Source organism: Rhea americana, unplaced genomic scaffold (assembly GCF_003343005.1).
Source record: "Rhea americana isolate MKP2758 unplaced genomic scaffold, rheAme1 scaffold_5, whole genome shotgun sequence".
In the NCBI taxonomy this organism is placed as follows: Eukaryota; Metazoa; Chordata; class Aves; order Rheiformes; family Rheidae; genus Rhea; species Rhea americana.
The window spans coordinates 2,899,218-2,919,726 of record NW_028186645.1 but is presented as its reverse complement, the minus strand read 5'-3'; the positions used below and the strand labels follow the sequence as shown (position 1 = coordinate 2,919,726).

The 20,509-nt window shown below is 44.3% G+C and overlaps 1 protein-coding gene across 1 annotated transcript in view; it reads left to right on the top strand.

Moving 5' to 3' along the window:
- Position 1: 1 nt before the first annotated feature.
- The window catches only part of HHIPL1 (HHIP like 1), a gene marked incomplete at its 5' end in the record, with an annotated part of 22,586 nt that continues 2,078 nt past the window's right edge, over positions 2–20,509 (top strand). Inside the window, 8 exons of the mRNA XM_085317630.1 lie at positions 2–232; positions 5,394–6,040; positions 8,808–8,951; positions 9,913–10,241; positions 12,031–12,157; positions 13,067–13,212; positions 16,176–16,257; positions 18,256–18,373. Of these exons, the coding sequence (XP_085173756.1) occupies positions 2–232; positions 5,394–6,040; positions 8,808–8,951; positions 9,913–10,241; positions 12,031–12,157; positions 13,067–13,212; positions 16,176–16,257; positions 18,256–18,373 (1,824 nt within the window). The remainder of the gene's footprint in view (positions 233–5,393; positions 6,041–8,807; positions 8,952–9,912; positions 10,242–12,030; positions 12,158–13,066; positions 13,213–16,175; positions 16,258–18,255; positions 18,374–20,509) is intronic.

The window sequence follows — 20,509 nt, the reverse complement described above, 5'->3', positions numbered from 1 at the left end:
GGCGGCGGCGCTGGCGGCGGCGCCGGCGCGGCCGCACCCGCAGTGCCTGGACTTCAAGCCGCCGTTCCGGCCGCCGCGGCCGCTCGCCTTCTGCGGGCGCTACGCGGCCTTCGGCTGCTGCGACGCGCAGCGCGACGGGGCGCTGCTCCAGCGCTTCTACCGCCTCAGCGCCCGCCTCGACGGGCCCACGTACGCCGCCTGCGCCGGACACCTGCAGGACCTGCTCTGCCAGGTGAGGCGCCCCGCCCGCGGTACCTGCTGCTGCCCGCACCGCTGCGGCGGAGCTGCCCTGCGCTGGCCGCGGTGCGGGTGCTTCACGCAAGGGTGCGTGAGCCGTGGCGTGGGTGCACGGGCTCCGGCATGGCCGCATCAGCGTGGGCGCGGGTGCRTCCGCCCACGCAGGGGTGCTTCAGCCCAGATTCAGGTGCATCRGTCCGCTGATGGGTGCACCAGTGCAAACATGGGTGCTTCGGCCAGGCATGGGTTTACCCACAAACGCAAAGTGCATCAGCCTCGACACGGGTGCTGTGGACCCCAAAGGGGTGCATCAGCCCTGGCATTAGTGCGTCGTCCCAGATTTGGGGGCATCAATCCCCTCTGGTGTGTAAACATGGTGTTAGTGCAAGGGCCCAAGCAGCGATGTATCTGCCAACGTGCACCTGGCATTAGTGCATCATCCCCAACACGTGCCCCGCAGCATGCTTGGGAGCAATAGGCCATCGTCAGGCCCCTCCCTGGACTTACTGCCCACTGGCAGGTACCGAAGCGGTAACTGGGATGCTGCTGTGCTTTAATTTATGAGCAGCAGTATTCTGAGAAACGGCTGTGTAGTCAGATGCAGTTGCTGGACTCTCTTCACCCTCACAGGGTTAGATCTTTGGTGGTGATGAAGACACCCAAGAGGAGACCTGCCTGTGTAAAACGTACTCCTTGTTGCATCCAGCTCGTGGAATCAGATGGTTTTTAGTACTGGATTACAGTATCCTGAGACTCTTCTAGTGTGTGCCCGGTGCTAACAGTCCTGGCAAGGGGTGCAGAGTATTGCTTGAGGATGTGGCCTAGCAAGCTTGATGGCAGCCGTCCTCCACAAGAAAAACTTCCAGCCGGGGTTGATACTGTGTGACTYGATACGCTAACAGAATGATCACAGTCTGCACAGAGCGAAGTGTCTGCCCCTGTGACCAGGGCTGGCCTTGTATGTATGAAAATGCCCCTGAGACAGAGCGGTGRCAGCTCTGTGCTCTGCAAGTGTAAATCTTAGATTAACTCAGACGGAGGAGTCTAGTCTGCTGTGCTGAGGTGGGATCAAAGTGGCTTTAGAGCAATGCTGCAGCTCGTGTTCTGCAGGGAAATCTTGTGCTACTCAAAGTGTAAAGAGAAGGACAACCCTTTTCCACAACAGCTGTTAGAAATTTGGCTTTTGTTTTGTTCCACGTTGTTCTGAAAGCAAAAACCTTTGAATAAGTTCCTGAAACCGATTGTATCCAAAGGACTATTTTTAGATAGGAAACAAGAAGTTAGCAGTGTCTACTAGGCATTCGTTCCGCCTCTGGAAGCGATAAGTAAGTCTCCTGTGTACATCAGAGAGCTGATGTTGAAAATTTCTTCGGAGGCAGTGAAATGTTTCAGGGTGGAAGAAATGATTCACTGAAATGTTCTAATGAGCTCTATGCATCATCAGCCCTAGATGTGACTACAAATGGTTTTACCTCTGGGCATGCAGGCACAAAATGGAAGTTTAGGCATTACAAACACCTCCAGAACACTCCTGCTTTCATTTATTCATTGTATATAAAATTTATATCCTATACCTGAATTAATAAGTGCTTTTTGGTGAATTATTCAATACTTATCTCTCTTTTTGCTCACAGTTCATGATTTTTCTCCAAGGTAATGGAATTATTTTGACAAGTGTCTCTTTTTGTACTTGTGGTGAGCACTCTTAGGTTTTTTTACACCGCRATTTGGTATGCAGTGCTGCTCCTTTTGCTGCTGTGTGGCAGGATTTGTTCAATCTCTCTGAGTTGTATTAGTTAGCTAGAGAGAAGTCTGCACAACTGAAGTGCTGAGGTAAAACTCTGAAGAAGGAACCAGCTCATTTGAGACCGAAGGTATTGGTTTTTATAGTCACTTCTTTGTTTAATTGGTAGGTTTTTATTAAGTGCTATGGACGTAGTCAGGGATGTTGTGAGTGCTGTTGTTGCTCTGGTTCCCTGGTCTTTCATTCTTGATCCTTTGGCCCTCATACCCCCCYTTTTTTTTATTCGTTTCGGGTTTTTGTTGATGTTGTTTTCTTTGCCCTGGCTCCCTTTCTAGAGAGGATTTCTTATAGTCAGGCCTAACCCTGAAAGGAGAAATTAATGCAGAGGGCGGCCACAGAAGGTGGTGTTTTGCGAGAGCRTGACGCCTGCCTGGCTGCTTCCTGCGGTCCTTCCCCACCCCATCGGGGTGCTGGAGGACGGCCCTGCCTAGTCCTTTTGCTGCCTATGGACTTGTTCACAGGTTTGTCTAATCCTTCTCCAGCCTGCTGATACCATCTGCCTGTGCAACCTCACGTGGCAGCAAATTCCCAAAGTTTGCCACCTCTCCTAAGGGAGTACTTTATCCATTTTAAACAGATCTGCTAATTTTACTAAATACCTCTTAGCTTTAGTATTTGAGGATTTGTGAATAACAGCGCTGCGTTAACCTTATGCACCAGCTTTATGATTTTGCAAACCTCTCCCCTGGGTATGAGCCCTCCCAACCTCTTCTYTCCAAGCCGCGGAGCCGCTTTCCATTCCCTCCTTACGTGCAGACCGGGCTAGTGGGAGTCAACAGGGAATATCAGAGATTACGTGAAAGTTGGATGTTTTCCTGAGAAAGTACATTGCTTCCTGCAGAGTGATAGCAGAAGCAAGTAAGCCATTGCGTGATGTGGGCGTTCGGCCGAATTGCGGCTGTTGTGCTTCCTCGGATAAATAGCTGCCTTTGAATTCCTGGAATGGACAGACTAGATTTGGCTAACTTGTTTTAATCCCGATGAGATATTTTGTAGTATGAGCTTGTTCCAGTCCTGCTGAAGTTACTGCTCATCTGTCCATTAATGTGTTCGGTCTTTGGATCGTATCATTATTTAAAGTTAATGAACAAACCACCATAGCATGTCATTTGGAAACGGGTGTTTAGATCTGTTGGTGATGCTGAGCTGTGACTGAGTGTAGTTTCTTGGTGTTTTGAGGGAATGTCACAAATAACACAATGTGAAGGGTGAAGACAATAGTGGATTCAGAAGCAGAAACATTCAGGAGCAGGATTCAGGCTTCATGTCATATGGAATTAAAATTGGAAGATATTCTAAATATTGACCATAAAAATATGCACATGGATGAATACAGTATCGAGCTGGTGATAGATCTCTGTACGTCACTGTCAGTATAGTGCCACTGTGAATATCCATGTGCCACCAGGAATGTGCTAGGAACTGCAGAAGTCACCTACAGCATTGTCTGCTGTTCAGACACACCTGGGGCTAGTGGTGAATAATCAGCAGTGGCATAGGAACTGGGAAATCGCGCCTCCGTGCTACTGCTAGTTCTGAGGCTGAAGCCAAGACATTGCTTCATCGTACCTAAGATTTATTTGAGACAGGSTGCCAGGGATTCAGACACATCGTGGTACGCAAACAGGGTGCTCGCTCGCTCTCCGAATGTGCAAAATCCCCTGCACAGAATGAGCTCTGATACAGCCCTCGCTTCAAATTCTCTTGCTCTCTTGTTCAAATTGTTTTTTTAAAGCCAAAACTTTCAGCCGCAGCCAAAGAATCAGAAAATATTCCAGCTCTTTTCTGTCCCTGGCACACCTCAGTGTTCGTGTAACTGAGTTGAGTGCCGCTACCCAATCTGCGTATGTAATTTCAGTATTTTGTGTCACATCCAGTCTCCTTTTTACCACATTAATTGCTGCTCATTTGAAGGCGTAATAACCTTCATTTTGCAATGAATGGCTTGATGTTACAGGAGGAAAGCTCATTGTACACTAATGATCTGTTACACGGCTGCTCAGTTTATTATGGTATGTAGTGGAAAATAAARTAAAATTAAATATTGTGTGTACTTACCAAATAATTTAAATACTTAAGCATCTTGGATATTATATCTTTCAGCTGTTGAACAGTGGGGTAATCTGCATTAAGAAATAGCTCCCTGTAGATTTTTTTTTTAACTGAACTAGTTTTACTTGGAAAAAATGCCATACAGGAATTAAAAAATGTAGAATTTATTCAGGAAGGATAGTTTTGCTTCCTGTCTTTCTTGCCTCTGTTATTTATATGCCCTATGAAAATAACTGAGCCTCCACTGATTCATATTGCATTATTTGGGGAGTATTTTTGAGATTCTTGTCAGGAAGATGCATTACAACTGGAAAATATGATATGTTTATTGCAAGAAAAAGCCCTTGCAAAGCAGGAGARCTAAGTCAGCTTGGTCGGATTTTAACTTGCAGGCAGTTTGGTTGGATTGCAGTGGCCTTTTATGAAAAAGAAAATGTTTGTATTGTAAGAATGTAAGAATTTTCTTATTGGAGGTACATTGGATTGTGTAAACTTACTTCAGCCCTTGGGCGAGGCTTGGGGGCCCACACCTTCACTAAACTGTGGGTTATGCTCCAYTGCTCCCAGAGGATCCTATTTGGACTCTGACCATTTCGTGCTGTCTAAAATCCTGAATATAATGCAATAAATCTGAGCATCCATYGCTCAACTTGGTGACTCGTATCTGACCTTGAGGTGAGGTGCCCAAAGCGCCTGTGCTCCCGGCTTGGCCGCCGACCTGGGCGAGGAAGGTGCACGCGGGGCGAGCGTCCCGCTGCGGGCGTCCGTCTCTTCTCCTCCTCCGCTCCCTCGCTCCGCTGCTCCCCRCCGCTCCCCGGTGCCAGTGGTGGCTTTGGCCCTGCCGACCTTTCCCCACCCCTCCTCAGTCYGGAGATGTGGGACCCGAATCCTCTCGGCGGAATTGCAGCTGTGCYGTTGCCTCATCAGTTTTGCCATGGTGCCGGAGTGAATCTGCTCTCTATCTGTGAGCAAGTAGAGCATCCGGGGGGRAAAATAAAGTCTTTTAGGGTGAAGGAGTGAGATGTGGGTCAGAATTGGTACAATTTTCTTGAGTCAAGGCTATGGTTTGAAAAAATGAATATCCTCATGTGAAAGCCAACTTTCACTGGGAATATCACGTCCATAAATACTGAGATGAACCTCATGTTCTAGAATCTTTTCCTCTGTTAATATATTTTCAGAATAAACTGCAACATACATTGAGACTAAGGTGAAATTTCTCCAATTAGAGTTGCTGTTCAGCCATTTCAAATCTATTTCAAAAAATGGCCTGAGTTCTTTTTTTCCTCTCTCCTTCTAGGAGTGCTCTCCATACGCAGCTCATTTGTATGATGCTGAGGATCCCTCCACTCCTGTTCGGACGATCCCAGGGCTTTGCCAAGACTACTGCGTGCAAGTCTGGCAAAAATGCAGGTCCATTTTCCRCTATCTCTCTACGGACAAAGAGTTAATTGCCCTGGAGAACAACATGGCCAAATTCTGCCGCTATCTGTCCTTGGAGGATGTAGACTACTGCTTTCCTCACCTCCTGGTTAAYGAGAATCTCAATCAAAACCTGGGGTTCGTGACCGCCAACGCRGAGGGCTGTCTCCAGCTCTGCCTGGTGGAGGTGGCCAACGGGCTGCGCAACCCTGTTGCGATGGTGCACGCAAACGACGGCACCCACCGCTTCTTYGTTGCTGAGCAGGTTGGCCTGGTGTGGACCTACCTCCCCGACCGATCGCGGCTCGAAAAGCCCTTTCTGAACATCAGTGAAGCTGTACTCACCTCACCTTGGGAAGGAGACGAGAGAGGTTTTCTAGGTATTGTCTTCCATCCTAAATTCAGATTTAATGGTAAAGTGTATGTCTACTATTCAGTTGAAGTTCGTTATGAAGAGAGAATCCGAATCAGTGAGTTCAGAATTTCTCCTGGTGACATGAATACTTTGGACCATGGTTCTGAAAGGTATTGTACACATGTTTATCTGACAAATGTATTTAAAATCTCAGAGGACAGCTTGTGCATTTTTCAGGACTGCTGACTACAATTAATGAGACTTACTTGGCTTAATACTTTTTGTATTCTCATGTGTTAGCAAGTTTGTTCAAGTCCATGCCCGCTGGAAGTAGTGCAAAGTGCAAGGGAGAAAAAAAAAGGACAAAATGCACAGATACCTCATGACTGAAATTCTAAATTTACAAAGATAGAATAGAAAATCAAAGCTCCATTCCCAGGGTAAGGGGTGATGCTGTGTATTACAGAGCATATTAAGATAGAGAATATTTGCATCCCCTGTGGATGAACTGTGAGTGCTTAGGAGTAGATTTCTCACTTCCAATATGTGTGAAGGTTTAACTGAACTTTTCTTGAACATTATTCACGGTKGGTATTTTGGTTTGTTTATTGATGTGGAAGGGGTTTCCCTCTGATACTGCCTCATGTAGGTCTGAGTTCCTGTTTGGAATATATCTGCTTTCCTTAACCAGCTCTTTTTCAATGTTTCCCTGGGCATCAAAGTTTTTTCCTTTTTCTTTACCTTTCAATAACTGAAATGTTGAAGAGAAGGGCCATGCTGAAGAAAACCAGAGCGACTTCTGGCTCCAGCACAAGCATGCCCAGTGCTGGGAAAGCTGCGCCCTGGGACCTGTGTTTCTGTGCACTGTCCCAAGAAACACTTGTAGGAGATCCTGTGTAAGACCTGCACCAAATCCGAATGCACTATTACACTAACTGAAGTAAAACAGTAATTACAAAAATTTTGGAAAGCTTACAGAATGCAAGCAAAAATGCATATTACATATAATGAGATTAAAATTTTGCTTTATAGCAAAGTGCATCATCCTAGTTGTTCTAAAATGGGGTGTCTGTGTAAGGTCTGTTTACTAGATTTGCTGTGCTCAATGTGGTTACTGCAGGAGACGGACAGTTGGATTGAGGCACAGCCTATGCATTTATGTGCACTTTTTTGAAATACAGCTTTACCTATTTCTAAATTTGTGCAGGTTCCGACTTAATGAGTCTCATCCTGCAGTTCATTCACATTAGCATGCACAGATAATTAGAGGTTTGTATGTGGAGAAAGCTTATAGATTTATAGCCTGTTACARAATCACAAATCCACTGCTTTAAGAGAACCTCGACTAGTATTAATTTTAAAATTGTAACTGAGTTACACAGCATGTATTAGGTGCTTTTCAAATACTCAGCAGTGGATAATTCTAGCCTGAAAATGCACATAGCCTGATGGCAGAAAGGGGACACGAGTCTGTATAGCAATTAGAGCAATTTAATGTGAGTGGCCTTGCTGATGACAGGTAAAGAGAATGTTAATGTGTTCCTCAGGAAAGTGAGTCAGGAGCTTAAACCTGTGAATGTGGGGGCCCCTGGGCTGTCTTGTTTAAAAATTACCCTGTTCTGCATTTGTAACTCTTCCTGTACTTGTTTAGCTGATCCTTAGTGCAGCAAAAACTTGAAAAGAACCCAAGTGTGGTGCTTGTGTAGGCATGGCTCCCACTGACTTCATCCGAGTGCTCTCCCACGGGGCGCTTCCTCGAGCAGGAAGGCCCATGTCTGCGTGCCTGCAGGTTTTTACTAAATAAAATATCAGTTTTCTTCCATCTTCTTTGGGAGACTGAGGAGAACTTCAGGTTCTGCTCCTTACGGGATCCTCCAGGTTCTGCTCCGTGCGGGATCCTCCTTAYGGCTGCAGTCTCTGTGTGCTCTTGCACAGCTGCCTTGTTTCAGAAGTGCTAGTTTAACAGCAGGGGACAGAATAATTACATGTTACCAATGTCATTTTTACATTTTGCAATGTTTTTGTGATCGTAACTACCACTACTTTCAGAAGGGTCAAAGTCTCTGAAGGTGAGGTGTTATATGTGGTTATAAAGAGTCATTTTTACAGATATTAAGAGGTGCTGCCAGCATGAGATCAGGTCCCTTTAAAAAGCTGGAGTAAAATAAACTTGAGTTGTTAAGCCTGGGAATTTTAACTGCATGTGTTTGTGGCTTTACTGCTCTATAAAGTCATATCTTTCTGCATTTCACCTTTTCCTTCCTAAGAAAGGATTGCCAGATACATTAAATAAGCAGATTAAAGTAGCAGAGAATTAGATTTCAAAATTAAGGTAAATGTTGTTGGTACTGCTTTGAATAACCTTTGTCAAAATGTTACTCTGTTGCTGCTGCTTTTAACAGTTCTTTAAGTTCATAAAGTACTGTATATATAATTCTCCTTTAATCTTTTCTCTTTAAGAATTTAACTATTATTTAACATTTGAGAAGTCTTCACCTCCTTGCAAGTGCATGTCGAGATTGTGCCCGGTACTGTACAGATGCACAGATAGACTGCAGTGCTCTCACTTGTAGCTTACTGTCTGATTTTGAACGGCAATGCCTTTTTTTTTTTTTTTTTTTTTTTTTTAAGTGTAACAAGGAGGAAGGAAGAGCCATAGGAAAAACATTATTTAAAAGTAAACTGTCATGTGATTTCCCAGTTTCCTTATTACACAATTTGGTGTTTCTATAATCTAGAAAATATGTTGGAATTATGTATGGTAATAAAATCAGTTATGCCTACGTAAAAGTCAGTAACATGGTTATGGAGAAAGATGTATCAGGAATGATCTGCAGCCATTCTCATGTGTCAAGGATGATACTAGACTAACATGTTACTCTGCTGTTTGCTTAGGATGTGTGCAATTGATACCACTTCATTGGTCTTTCTGATTAGGATAATCCTGGAAGTGGAAGAACCAGCTTCCAATCATAACGGAGGAGAGCTGCTCTTTGGTGATGATGGTTATCTTTATATATTTACTGGAGATGGAGGCATGGCTGGGGATCCTTTTGGGACCTTTGGAAATGCCCAGAACAAGTATGAGCCCCTAAAACTTCGTGTACATCGTGTGCCTCTCGTGCTGCCTCTTTGCTGGTGCTTATGCAGACCATGGTACACGTAGACCTCTGGTGCAACTCCTCCATAGAGGAGGTTGGCGTAGCGTTTCTTTTCTCCTGCAAGAAATGGTAACTCACTGAACCTCACAGCTTTTTCCTCTGGGCTGGATTTTCTGGCAAACAGAGGGGTCAGTGAAATGGAGCGACGGAGCAATCCCCACTTTYGCCCCCAAGCGACTAGTTGGAGCCTGCCAGGCAGCCAGGCGCAGGCGGTCATTACCATCTGAAGGCTGCTCAGTGGCCTGTATCAAACGAAATGGTCTCCATCCAAGTGCTCATGTATCAATGTCGGGATCATAAAAGCGCTGCCACAGCTGGCACGCGTGCTGGCAGCACGGAGGAGCGGGGCAGCCGCGTTCACCCCGTGCACCGCCCCGGTAGTCCCATCGCCAGGGCTCTGGGGATTGCAGGCACGGAGAGCAGCTCAGGCGTGGGGCACCGTCTGTCTGGCAGTTGGCATGAATAGTAAATTAACTTCGGCCCCAATCCTGCCAGCTCTGGCTCTTTGCTCGTTTTTCTCCYGTGACTGGTCTCATTCAGGTCAGTAAAACGGGTCGTGTGCTTACAGGGGGAACGTCGGTGGGATCAAGACCGTCATTTTTTAAGTTGCTTGTGGGAGCTTGTATACCCAGAGCCTGCTCTGGTTACACGTCCTGCAAAGCTACAGTTAGTGCCAGACCGCATGCRTCGCTCCCTTAATAGTTTCCAGTGGGTGGGTTGGTTGGTTTCTCTGGCATATTGAAACACTTGTGCTCTCCAAAACAGAAATAATGAGACGTTAGACTTTTTAAAGCACCCATCTCTGAGTGAGAATGTGTGTTTAACTGGGGTCGAGTCTTATTTCCCTTCTTTCTTTCTCTTCCTTTTTTCTCCAAGTGCAGATCAACGTTGTTGGGCAAAGTGTTGCGGATCGATGTGGACAACAACGACCGTGGGCCTCTTTACAGAATCCCCCCCGACAACCCTTTTCTCGATGACCCAAAAGCTCGCCCTGAGGTCTACGCRTACGGCGTGAGAAACATGTGGCGCTGCTCGTTCGATCGGGGCGAGCCTCGCACGAAGGAAGGGAAAGGCCGTCTTTTCTGCGGCGACGTAGGACAGAACAAGTATGAAGAAATCGACATTGTAGAGAAAGGAAAAAATTATGGCTGGAGGGCAAGGGAAGGGTTCAGCTGTTACGATAAAAAACTTTGCACCAATTCTTCAATAGGTAAATACACGTTGTGTTTAAATTATCTGCCTCTCACACTGGAAAGATTTTCCGTGTGTTCATTTTTAATTTATGCCTTCAAAGGCTGACTACTTCRTTGCAAACATATGTTTCTGAGATGTAAATCTATGCTCTCTCTGTCTAGAAGGGAACTGACTTGGAGAAAAATATTAGAATTCCAAAAGCTACTAATATATATATATGTGTATGTGTGTGTATATATGTGTGTGTTTGTATACATATATACATATATATGTATATATATATATTTTTTTCTGTCCAGCTAATATGCATACTGCTGCTTTACAGGTAACAGCATATGCAGAATATTTTTCTTTCTTTTAACTATGCCAGAAAGAAAATGTTAATTTCTTTTTTAATTTTTAACTTGGAGGCAGGGTATTTGCCAGCTGGCTGGGCTCTGGTGCATGTGCTAAGTCAGAGCGTGTTGTGTTGCAGGCTTTGATTTGGACCACATTTTGTGGTGATTTGCACTAACTGAGATTCTGATTTTTTTTTCTCTTCTACATGCTCTGTGATGTTGTTTAACTTCCTGCCTTTTATTAACTCAGATGTAAGTAAAGTGGTAGTGATTCGATGTTTTCCATAAAAACATGGAGAGCGCAGAGCAGATTTTTTGCACATCCATTGCTGAAGCAAATGTCAGAGAGCCCATCTGAAGCTCTCCTGCACGACAGTGCCTCCTTTAGTGCTCGTGGCAAGCACTTCACTGAGGCCTCCCGGGATCCAGGATGCTTGCCAGTGCCTTCAGAGAGCCTTTTGTCAGAGCAGGGAAGAGTCACAGCCCCTTTAAATGATAAGTGCAGTGCAAGTACAGAAAGCACCTGCTCTAGCTGACCTGACGTGCCTGGTGCAAGGGGCGACGTGCCCGTGGGCCAGCACTGCCGCGGGGCGAGCAGCCTCGAGCGCGGCCGGGACGTGGCGGACAGGCACACGAGGAGCCTTGGGCTTGGGACGTCTGAAACGCAGGGCAGGGAGAAAYGCCAGGAGGAAGGAGTGGGATGAGGGCCGAGAGGAGATACGTGTGCCCCCAGGCTTTCAGGGAAGGGAGGGTGAGGACCTRCCTAGGAGGGACCTTGGAGAGCTTCAAAATGAGGGCAGTTCCCTCTGTTTTGCTGCTGTCTTGTGTTTTAGTTTGCATTTTACGATGAACCTGGCAGTATTGCATCCTGCCTGTGCCATACCATAAATACTTTATGGCTCTTTCAGGTTAAGTTGAAACACAAGCCCTTGGTACTGACAGAATCTGACTTGTCTTTGCGTCAGCAGCTGGGATCCAGGTCACCCATTACCGTTTCACCACCAAAACAAAGCTACATTGGGCAAACATCTGCATAGATGCAGTATCTCTAAAAGTAACYTCCAAACTCATAGGAAAGGCAGCCAGACTTTTTAGAAATTGGCCAGAAGCAGCACTAATCAAGCCTAGTTACAGAGGAAGGAGAAGGGCTTAGGAAAATGGTTAGATGTCTAGGTGATTGAGAGCATTCAGGCCTATCACGTATTCATCTTGTATTGCAAGTAGCGTGTGGGCCAGTCTCTCTGAAGCAGCCCGTCCTTGCCCAGCACCGCCGGCCAGAAGGGGCTGTTGAACTGTGCTCTGGAAAGGTGAAAGTGCAACTCAATTTGACTCCGTCAGCAGCTGATTTAATCCRAAGATGCTCAAATAAACCCAATTGTATCCTGATAGTCTCGTAAGAACTGTATTATCAGGTGWTCTGCATCATATGTAAAACAAGGTAAGCCACGTATCTTTTCCCCTCTACAGACGACGTGCTTCCGATTTATGCCTATCCACACAAAATGGGGAAGTCCGTTACGGGAGGCTATGTCTATCGGGGTTGTGAGTCTCCAAACCTGAATGGCCTGTACATATTTGGTGATTTTATGAGCGGGTAAGTAAATTTTTTGGATGCTCGCTAAGCTGTACCCCAGCCAACATCCTCTGTTGATCTGCCTCTGTCTGCGAGCGCTCATGCAGTGTAACCTTTGCTAGCTTGCAGCCGTGTGCTGGTTACAAGTGCTGTACGAAGCCTAACTGCTTAATTCAAGTAACTCACATGGCGTGCTTTGTATAATCTTTATTCCATGTTGCTGCACAGCAGTGCGATCTTCACCTTCCAGCAGCCGTAGATGTCACTGATTCACGTGGTGTCGGTACAAAGGAAACGTTGGGGATTGGATGTTCACTGGAAATCCTGAAAGTGGTGTAAAAAAACATTCTGGTGCATCCTAAAGAAACCTCCCCTTTTCAGCATTTTCAGACACAGAAGATGCTTTAAATTGCCCAGAAGTTAATCTGATGCAAACCCATGATGGGGCTTGAGACTTGCTTATTTTCCCCCACCTTCTCTCCTTGTGCTGTACCTGTATTTCCCCCATTTTCAACAGAGATCCTCTCTCCTCCTGGCATCCCAGGTGCTCTGTGCACTGACTGCCCGAGTCCAGTTCGCTCACCAGCAGCTTTCGGGGGTGGTGAGCATGGGAGAGCAGCCACAGAGCTGCAGCCGAGCCAGGTCCTGTGTCCTTCGTAGGACCCCACRCATAATGAAGCACTGCTTGATGCCTGTTAATCCCTCCCCAATCGCATTTTCTTGTGCTTGGCTTGCCCCTGAAAGGCAAGATGTTACTGATCTGCRCAACGCCTCTGTGTTTTAATATCAACAATCCTTCATTTCTTGGAGGAGCTGCAGCTTCTGTTGCAGCTACTTTGGGTAGGAAGCATTAAACATCCTTTTATTTTTTCTGATTAATGTTCATAAGTTTCTCCTGGCTACTTGATGCAAGTTATTTTTGCCTTGCAGACGCTTAATGTCTTTGAAGGAGAATCATGCTACTGGAGAGTGGGAGTACAACGAGATCTGCATGGGGACGGGACAGACCTGCATGTTCCCTGGGCTTATCAATAACTATTATCGATATATCATTTCTTTTGCTGAAGATGAAGCAGGTAAGTGTATAGTATTATCTCACATTGAGCCGTGTGCTTATAGTTCCTCGTCAGAGAGGGCTCACTCTGGGAGGCAAGCGGATCAGAGCATGAGTCTATCAGTCTTTAAAATACGCGTGGGTTAGACTCCCAGCTTCTCCCCTATGTCAAACCAGAGCCACAATCCCAATGTCCTGGTACGTGCTCTTCCTTAGGTGTCTAGTGTGCCGCACAGTGACTGAACCAGGAATTGAAAGAGGTGGTTCACTGCCTGGCTCCTTAAGTGCAGTTTGTGCTGCAAAAGGGTTTGGGGGGAAAGTAATTAGCTGAGGGCAAATACTTGAAAGCCCAACTTTCACAAGAAGCCTCAAACTTCGCTGTGAAATGCCTGGGGGAATGTAGGCCCTCAGAGGCTGATAAGCTGCTACTGAAGTGAGAGAAGAGCAATATGACATGATGCTTTTGGCTAGTCAAGAAATCTGTTGATATTATTAATGGATACAGTAAAGCAGATAAAATGAACAAATAGTTATGAACTTGCTTGTACTGACCTGGAATATTTGCACATCTCAAACTGGAAGAGAGTGACAGCTCTAYGTTATGTCCTGAATCTGCATATGCAAAAGGCTGCTTTAGAGCCAAGTTTTGTCTGTGTCTGTTGGGGTTTTGTCTTGGACAGGACTGGGGCATGTGGTCTCCGTGCAGTTTTACGTAGCTRTACTTTCAAGACCTGAGACATTTTACATTCTAGGAATGAGCAGCTGTGATATGCAAAGGAGGAGATGAGAAGCCGAGAGTGAACTTGGCCCTGCTCCCCATGTTAGTGCGGTTATAGCGTTAATTACCCAGCCCGAAGGAAGGGTGAGCGGGCGGCTGCGCAGCTCGTCCCTGCCTCGCCATAGGGACCGACCCCGGCAGTGTTTAGCCTGGTTGCTAGGAGCAGCATGTGCGACTTTGAAATCCAGGAGTTTGTGTTTCTCGCCCGTTGCGGGGGAAGTCCGTTGGCTTCTGATCACAGGCGCCTGCTACCAGAATGGCCCAGTTTGTAAAAATCTGTTTCTCCTGGACAGTTGTGCAGACAATATCAGAAGTTGCTTTTGGGGGATAACCATATACATTGTGCTTTCCCTTTTAATTCTGAAAATAAAACCTACCCAGTTAGGTATTAGTTCAAGAATTTTAATATGGGATTAGAATTTTTGGAGTTAAAATCCATTTTGTTCAATAGTTAGTGTTCATAGAAGGTAGGGGTGTTTTGCAGTGCTCTGACAAGGAGGATATCTTACCCTAAAGTCAGAACAATAGTTAATCTAAATCTACTTTACCTTAAGTAAGAGGATCAGGGTGCAGGCTCAGGCTATTAATTACAACCCTCAATCATGCACTTTTGTCCTGCACCTGCGGGCAGAGTGAGTGCAAAGTGGGAGTGAAATACTGTCCTTCTTCTGCCTTGGGGCTTTTCAATCATGGTTTGCATAAATATAATAGAGGTGGCTGGACACTCAGGCCAGGAGTCTGTTCTCAGGAGGAGTTATTTCCTTTGTATTTATTTTATTATGATGGGAAGAAATTTGTTGATAACGGTTCAATGAGTTTCCTTTTTCTGCGGTGACCAGTCTTCTCTTGCACCTGCRTGGGGAGTCTGGTTTTATGAGCTTATCATACCATTTATTTTAACGAGCTTTTCTTCATGGAAGTATTTATTTTTAGGGTTGTTGCTGTGATGGACGTTAATTTGGCTGATTTAGTGGATGTGTTTATATTATGGGGAACCTATATTTTTGGATTGTTGCACACATGTTACAGAGCTAGCMGTCCCATCCTCTGGGAGCTGGATGTGCTGGGAGCACCCCAGGTGCTTTGCACATCCCTATTGGAACCAAGGGTACCTCTGGTCTGCTGCTTGTAGACTCTTGTGTCACCGCCAGAAAAAGGAAGATTTTTTTTTCATGCTCAGTATTATTTGTTTAGAGCCCACCGTCTGTTCACTGCAGGCAGGGGACATGGCATGGGCGCACTGTGTGCATTTAAGAGCTATTGTCTTTTTTTGGCTTATTTGTGTCTGACTAACAGCCCACTCCTTTTCCTACCTGCTACAGCTCCTTTTCCCTTTCCTTCCTCCTCCCCTGAGTCTCCTCCTACCTATTGGAAGCCCAAAGAAATCTGGCCTTACCCTCACTAAGCAGGTATCAGTTGSCCTCTTTTCCCAACTCCTCTTCTTTCTTTTCTTCTTCTTTTTCGTAATATTGCAGCCAGATCAGCTCCCCCATGCTTTTTCATGGGGCCACACAAGCGCTTGGGCTGACAAAAATGAAAGGGAAGTGACAGAGGGACTGCTTGCACTGCCGAGAGCATAAGCTGGCCTCCTGGACACAACATGAGGAAAGGGATGGAAACGCAGTTCAAAGAAAATACATCAAATAAACGACGATGGAAATTGTCTGGMTGAAGGTCAAGCCCAGCCCACATGGCTTGACAGAGCTGTGGCAAGTCCGAATGCCTTTTTTGTGAGATATGTCTCACTTTGTGCTAGGGAAGCAAAGCAAAATCTTTTTCGTATGTAATTTTACCCCAAAGGAGCACTTCATCAAAAAGAGCAAAAGACAGTGGTGAACAGTCTTAACTTCCTTTCATTATGTTTTGACAAAGGAAATCCAGGGTTTGACTATTTTGCRTTAGTGAARTTAAAGTACACAGATTTGACTGAGWTGACAGCTAAAGTCTGGGCAGTGGAAAAATGTCAAWACAGTGTCTCATGATAATATGTTAAAGTGCATACTCACCGAGTATTTTATGCATTGGAATCATATGAGCCTTCRTTACAAGCCCATATTGTTTGCTTTGGTAGCCAGATCTCCCTGCTTCAGTCCTAGCTTTCTTGTTGCTCTCTGACCTGTAAGGCAGAGTTAATGCCTTTGTGTTGAACAGTATCAAAGCTCCATGGAAAGTTTTCATGGCTGTGTTGTTTGTTTGTTTTTCCTTAGGGGAGCTTTACTTCATGTCCACTGCCATACCAAGTGCCACTGCTCCTGCTGGAGTGATTTACAAAGTGGTGGACACCTCTAGGTAGGAGATGTTCTTATGGCAGCACTCAGCTTTGGAGCTCTGAGTCTGAGTTCGAATGTGATAAATGATGCTGACTAACGAAATAGCTCTTCTGCCCCCTGGGCCTCTTTGTCAAGTGAGGTCCAGGAATGGCTGGAGCAACATGTTGCCAGTCTGCTCTGCTCCCACAGTCATCAGCACCTACTTTGACTGGCAGTTACAYGCTGGTTCCTTACGTGGCTTGCTGGCATTGTGCTGGGTGGGAGATTTGTTCCCGAAAGCTAGAGAAATGTCTTACGGGTTGCTTGTCTTTCTCAGGCAAAGTTTCTCGAGGTTCCGATCTGCAATGAGGCAGTTTGTGTCAAGGGTTTTTTTTTCAGTTCCAGTGCATCTCCCATGAGAGCCCCACTCACACAGCTCCAGATGAAGCTGGCCCAGGGTGAGCTGTAGGGCTTTCTTGGACAAAGCAGAAAGAGTACAGAAAAAAAAAAAGGAAAAAAAAGAAAAAAAAAGAAAAAGAAAGAAAAAAAAAGAAAGAAGAATGTCAAAAGGTACCCTCTATGCTGTTTTTTAGAGAGGAAAGTGATTTGCACATGAACTGAGACCATCGTTTCTTCTTCTGAATTGCATGCACTTGTACGTGAGATTGGTGAGGCAGGGAGTGTTAGTGTTTTACAGGAAGACTTACAGCTTATTTTTTCCAACTTCCTGTTTATCAGACATTACTATTACTGGCTAAACACCAAAATTCTTTCAGCTAGCCACATACAATGAGACTTCATAAGCTTTTGCTTTTTTCTTTTAATGAATTAAAGTTACAACTTTAGCTATCTGAGCGTTCTTTTGAAGTCAACCCACTTTTCTGTTTATGTGTTGGAAACAGCCCCAGAACTTCCTCATTTTTACTCCTTTGACAGTAGCATTTTCCATTACCTAGTACAGTGGAATAGTTCCTGTAAACCATATGTTGAGACTTGTATTATGCAACCTTTGCAAAAATAAAAAAGCAGAAATGAAAAGACAATCTTAAGTTTAAATTTAAAAAGAAGTCTCTTTAGTAAAGTGTAGAGTATAGCAATAGGAATAAGAAAAAACTTCCAAGAAAATTTATAAAACTATGTCACATCCCTATATGAGTAGCTGAGAGGRATTCTTTGTTTGCATTTCTGTTCACAGAAATGAAAGCTATCCTAATTACACAGGAATTATGTACTCCAAATGCACACAGAATGCATTTTTGAAACAGTTTTGAAAATCCTCCAAATAAGCCTGCAGATGAGCAAGCCAACCATCACAGGAAAAGCAATTATGAACTGGATGCAACTTCTCGGAAGTGAAATGTACTTCTGTGTCAGACAAATTTCTGTCAAAGTAATGTGTCATTTTTAAGAGAAAGCCTCTGTAGGAGGCACTTACAGTGTTAATGTCTTGTTTGAAACTAATGCATTTTTGGAACTACTAAAATGATAACTCACTGTCAGTGACAAATCACAGAACTCTTTGTGTTTCCTTTAAAAATTTTCCTCCTGCCTGCTTTCCACGTTYGTATTGATTGTGAAAAAAGGGGATGTCTTTTTTTTCCTTTATGTTAATAGTATATAAATAATAGTGTGTCATTTTACTTCTCTTAAGACAGCTTGAAAACTTCTGTACATGATATTTTTATGTCAGATGTTCAATATATATCGTCTAGTTTCATGATCTGTGTTTCAATTTGATTAATCTCTTTCTGTATATTACTCAAGTCTGCCATTTTTTTTAATGGATTCATCAATGGCAAGTGAAAACACAGCCAGAAGACTCCATTGACTTGTGTAGATTTGGACTTTGATCAATGGAGATGTGTGATTGTTTGATTATGTTTTGTGCTGTAAGAGATTATTTGGATCATTTAAAAAGACTTCCCCCCCCACCCCCGCAATGAGCGCTGCATTAGTTGAAAAGCAATTGGAAGCAAAGGCTCATGATGCCACTGGAAAGGAATTAATTGTACRCTGTTTGTGTCCCTTTTTTTCACAGGAGAGCACCACCAGGAAAATGCCGAGTTGAGCCTTTGCCAGTGAAAGTGAAAAGCAAGCTCATAAAGTTTGTGCCAAAGGAGAGTAAGTGTCTTTGTTGCTGCCTATTATTGATACATGTAAGTTGGCAGTGAATATAAACTCAGAGCTTGTACAATCTCTGTATGCTTGGCGACCACCCAGAACGTCAGCCTTCAGAGTAGCCTCTGAATTCATTTTTACCAGGTGTTTTGAAATGAGAAGTTGGCTGTAATAATCCAGGTGATAGGAGTGGTCTTCCTGCACCTAGCCATCCGTGTGAAACCCTCTCTGTATGCTCTGCCCCTATACGTTTTCCCTTTCCACACAGCAGAGTAGCAGGGCTCTTTCATTAAGAACATCCTGGTGTCCTCTTAGGTGTTTCTGTACTGAGATCCTGTGCTCGACGTTGCTTTTCAGCAATAAGTGATTTTTGCAGTGCCTTCAGGGAGTGAGGAGCACTTCAGGAGGTGAAGGATATTATGGTTAAAGGGTTGGGAAATAGCTCATTGAGCAAGATAAGGTCTGAATCATCACTGGCTGTAAGTAAGAGAATATATGATGAGAAAATGATCCCAAAAGACTCAGCCTGATCAGCTATTCAGATGAACTTTTGTTTTATCCAAACCCTCCAGGGCATTTTGATTGCTGCTTACTGAATGCAGTATTGYGCTGCTAACACTGGAGTAGTAAAAGATGTAGGTGAATCTACAGCAATCCAAGTACTGTTTACGTTAAAAGCAAAAACTAAAGACACCTGTAGGTTCTCAGAATTGGATCCGGCAGGATCTCACTTATTTTCTGCAATGTTTTTGGTTTACACATATAAGTACCTAGGCAGTACTCTAACAGGCTTGTAATAAAGTTAATATTAGGGCAAGAACTTTAAAATCTGTATACTCTTATTTAATTTATAATTACTTTAATCCTGTTACGCTATATTTGAATCATTGACACTTCCTAAAGCTTTGACTTCMTGAAGGAATGAGGGTACTCAGCACCTTGTGAGATCAGATCTTTTAAGGTGGAATAAACAAGGCTAATTATTAACTGTTGACATGCCTTTGGAAACATTCCGCTCTCCAAGCTCTGTACACAGTTTTCAAACGTTATTAATTTTGTTCATGTTYGGCCAGTTCTGTCTCTGTCACAGGATCACAGAATGGTTGAGGTTGGAAGGGACCTCTGGAGATCATCTAGTCCAACCCCCTGCTCAAGCAGGGTCATCTAGAGCATGTTAGACAGGATCRCGTCCAGGCAGGTTTTGAACATCTCCGGAGAAGGAGACTCTATTTTTTGTTAGGGATTACATTCTATGCAAAGTTTATTTTTTTAAACAAATGTAACTGAATCTTTTGTAGTTTGTTTGCTTTAGAAGCATACTTTTATCACAAATTGAAACCTAGAAACAGTGGGATAGATTCCTCTAAGCACTTCAAGAACTAAATTCAGGTTTAGGTGAAAACCTAGCATGAAAATTTTAATTCAGAAGCATGAAGACAAAGATGTATAGCTGTAAATGTTTTGTTGTTTTGACTCATGTTTAGTGCGAGTGCTAGAAAATCACRAAAGCATGCAGCTTACGTTAGCTGAATGAATGCATTTCTTGGAAATGCATTTAATAAATAGGTTGAGGGAGAACAGTAACAGTTTGATTTGGCCAGGTGAAAGCACTSCCAGATGACCATCAGCTTTCCTGCAGTCCTGCATACCATTATACGATATCCAGAATTGCTAACTGCTTTGCTAGGTCGGTCTCCAAAGACAGAGATGTGCACGGATCAGACTTGCGCATTTATTTCTTGTTTCCACAACCTCAGCTTCCAGAGAACGAAAGACTTTTCGTACYATAAATAGAGTATTTCTCCAAATAGGAGATTTTTGAGAGGCTGTTCCAAAAAGTGGGCTGTTCCAGAGATTTGCCTTTTGGGGACGATGGCTTTTGGGACGGCCTTGACTGTCAYGTTTTTGCCTGTCCCTAAGCTACAAAGCAAATGCTGAATGAGAGTGGAGGATAAATCTAGGATATCATTGGGATAAAATTCGAGAAGCTGTGGTGTCTTTGCAAACCCACGTGACACTGTCCCAACCCARCTGATTACTGTTTTGAGTAATCCCGAATTACTTCATTTTGACAAGCTAAAGTTTAGTTTAAAAGGTAAAAATAGAGCGCCTGCGGATAAACAAGTCCAATAACGCCTGAAAACTGTGATAGTGAAGAATTTTAAGCTCTTCGG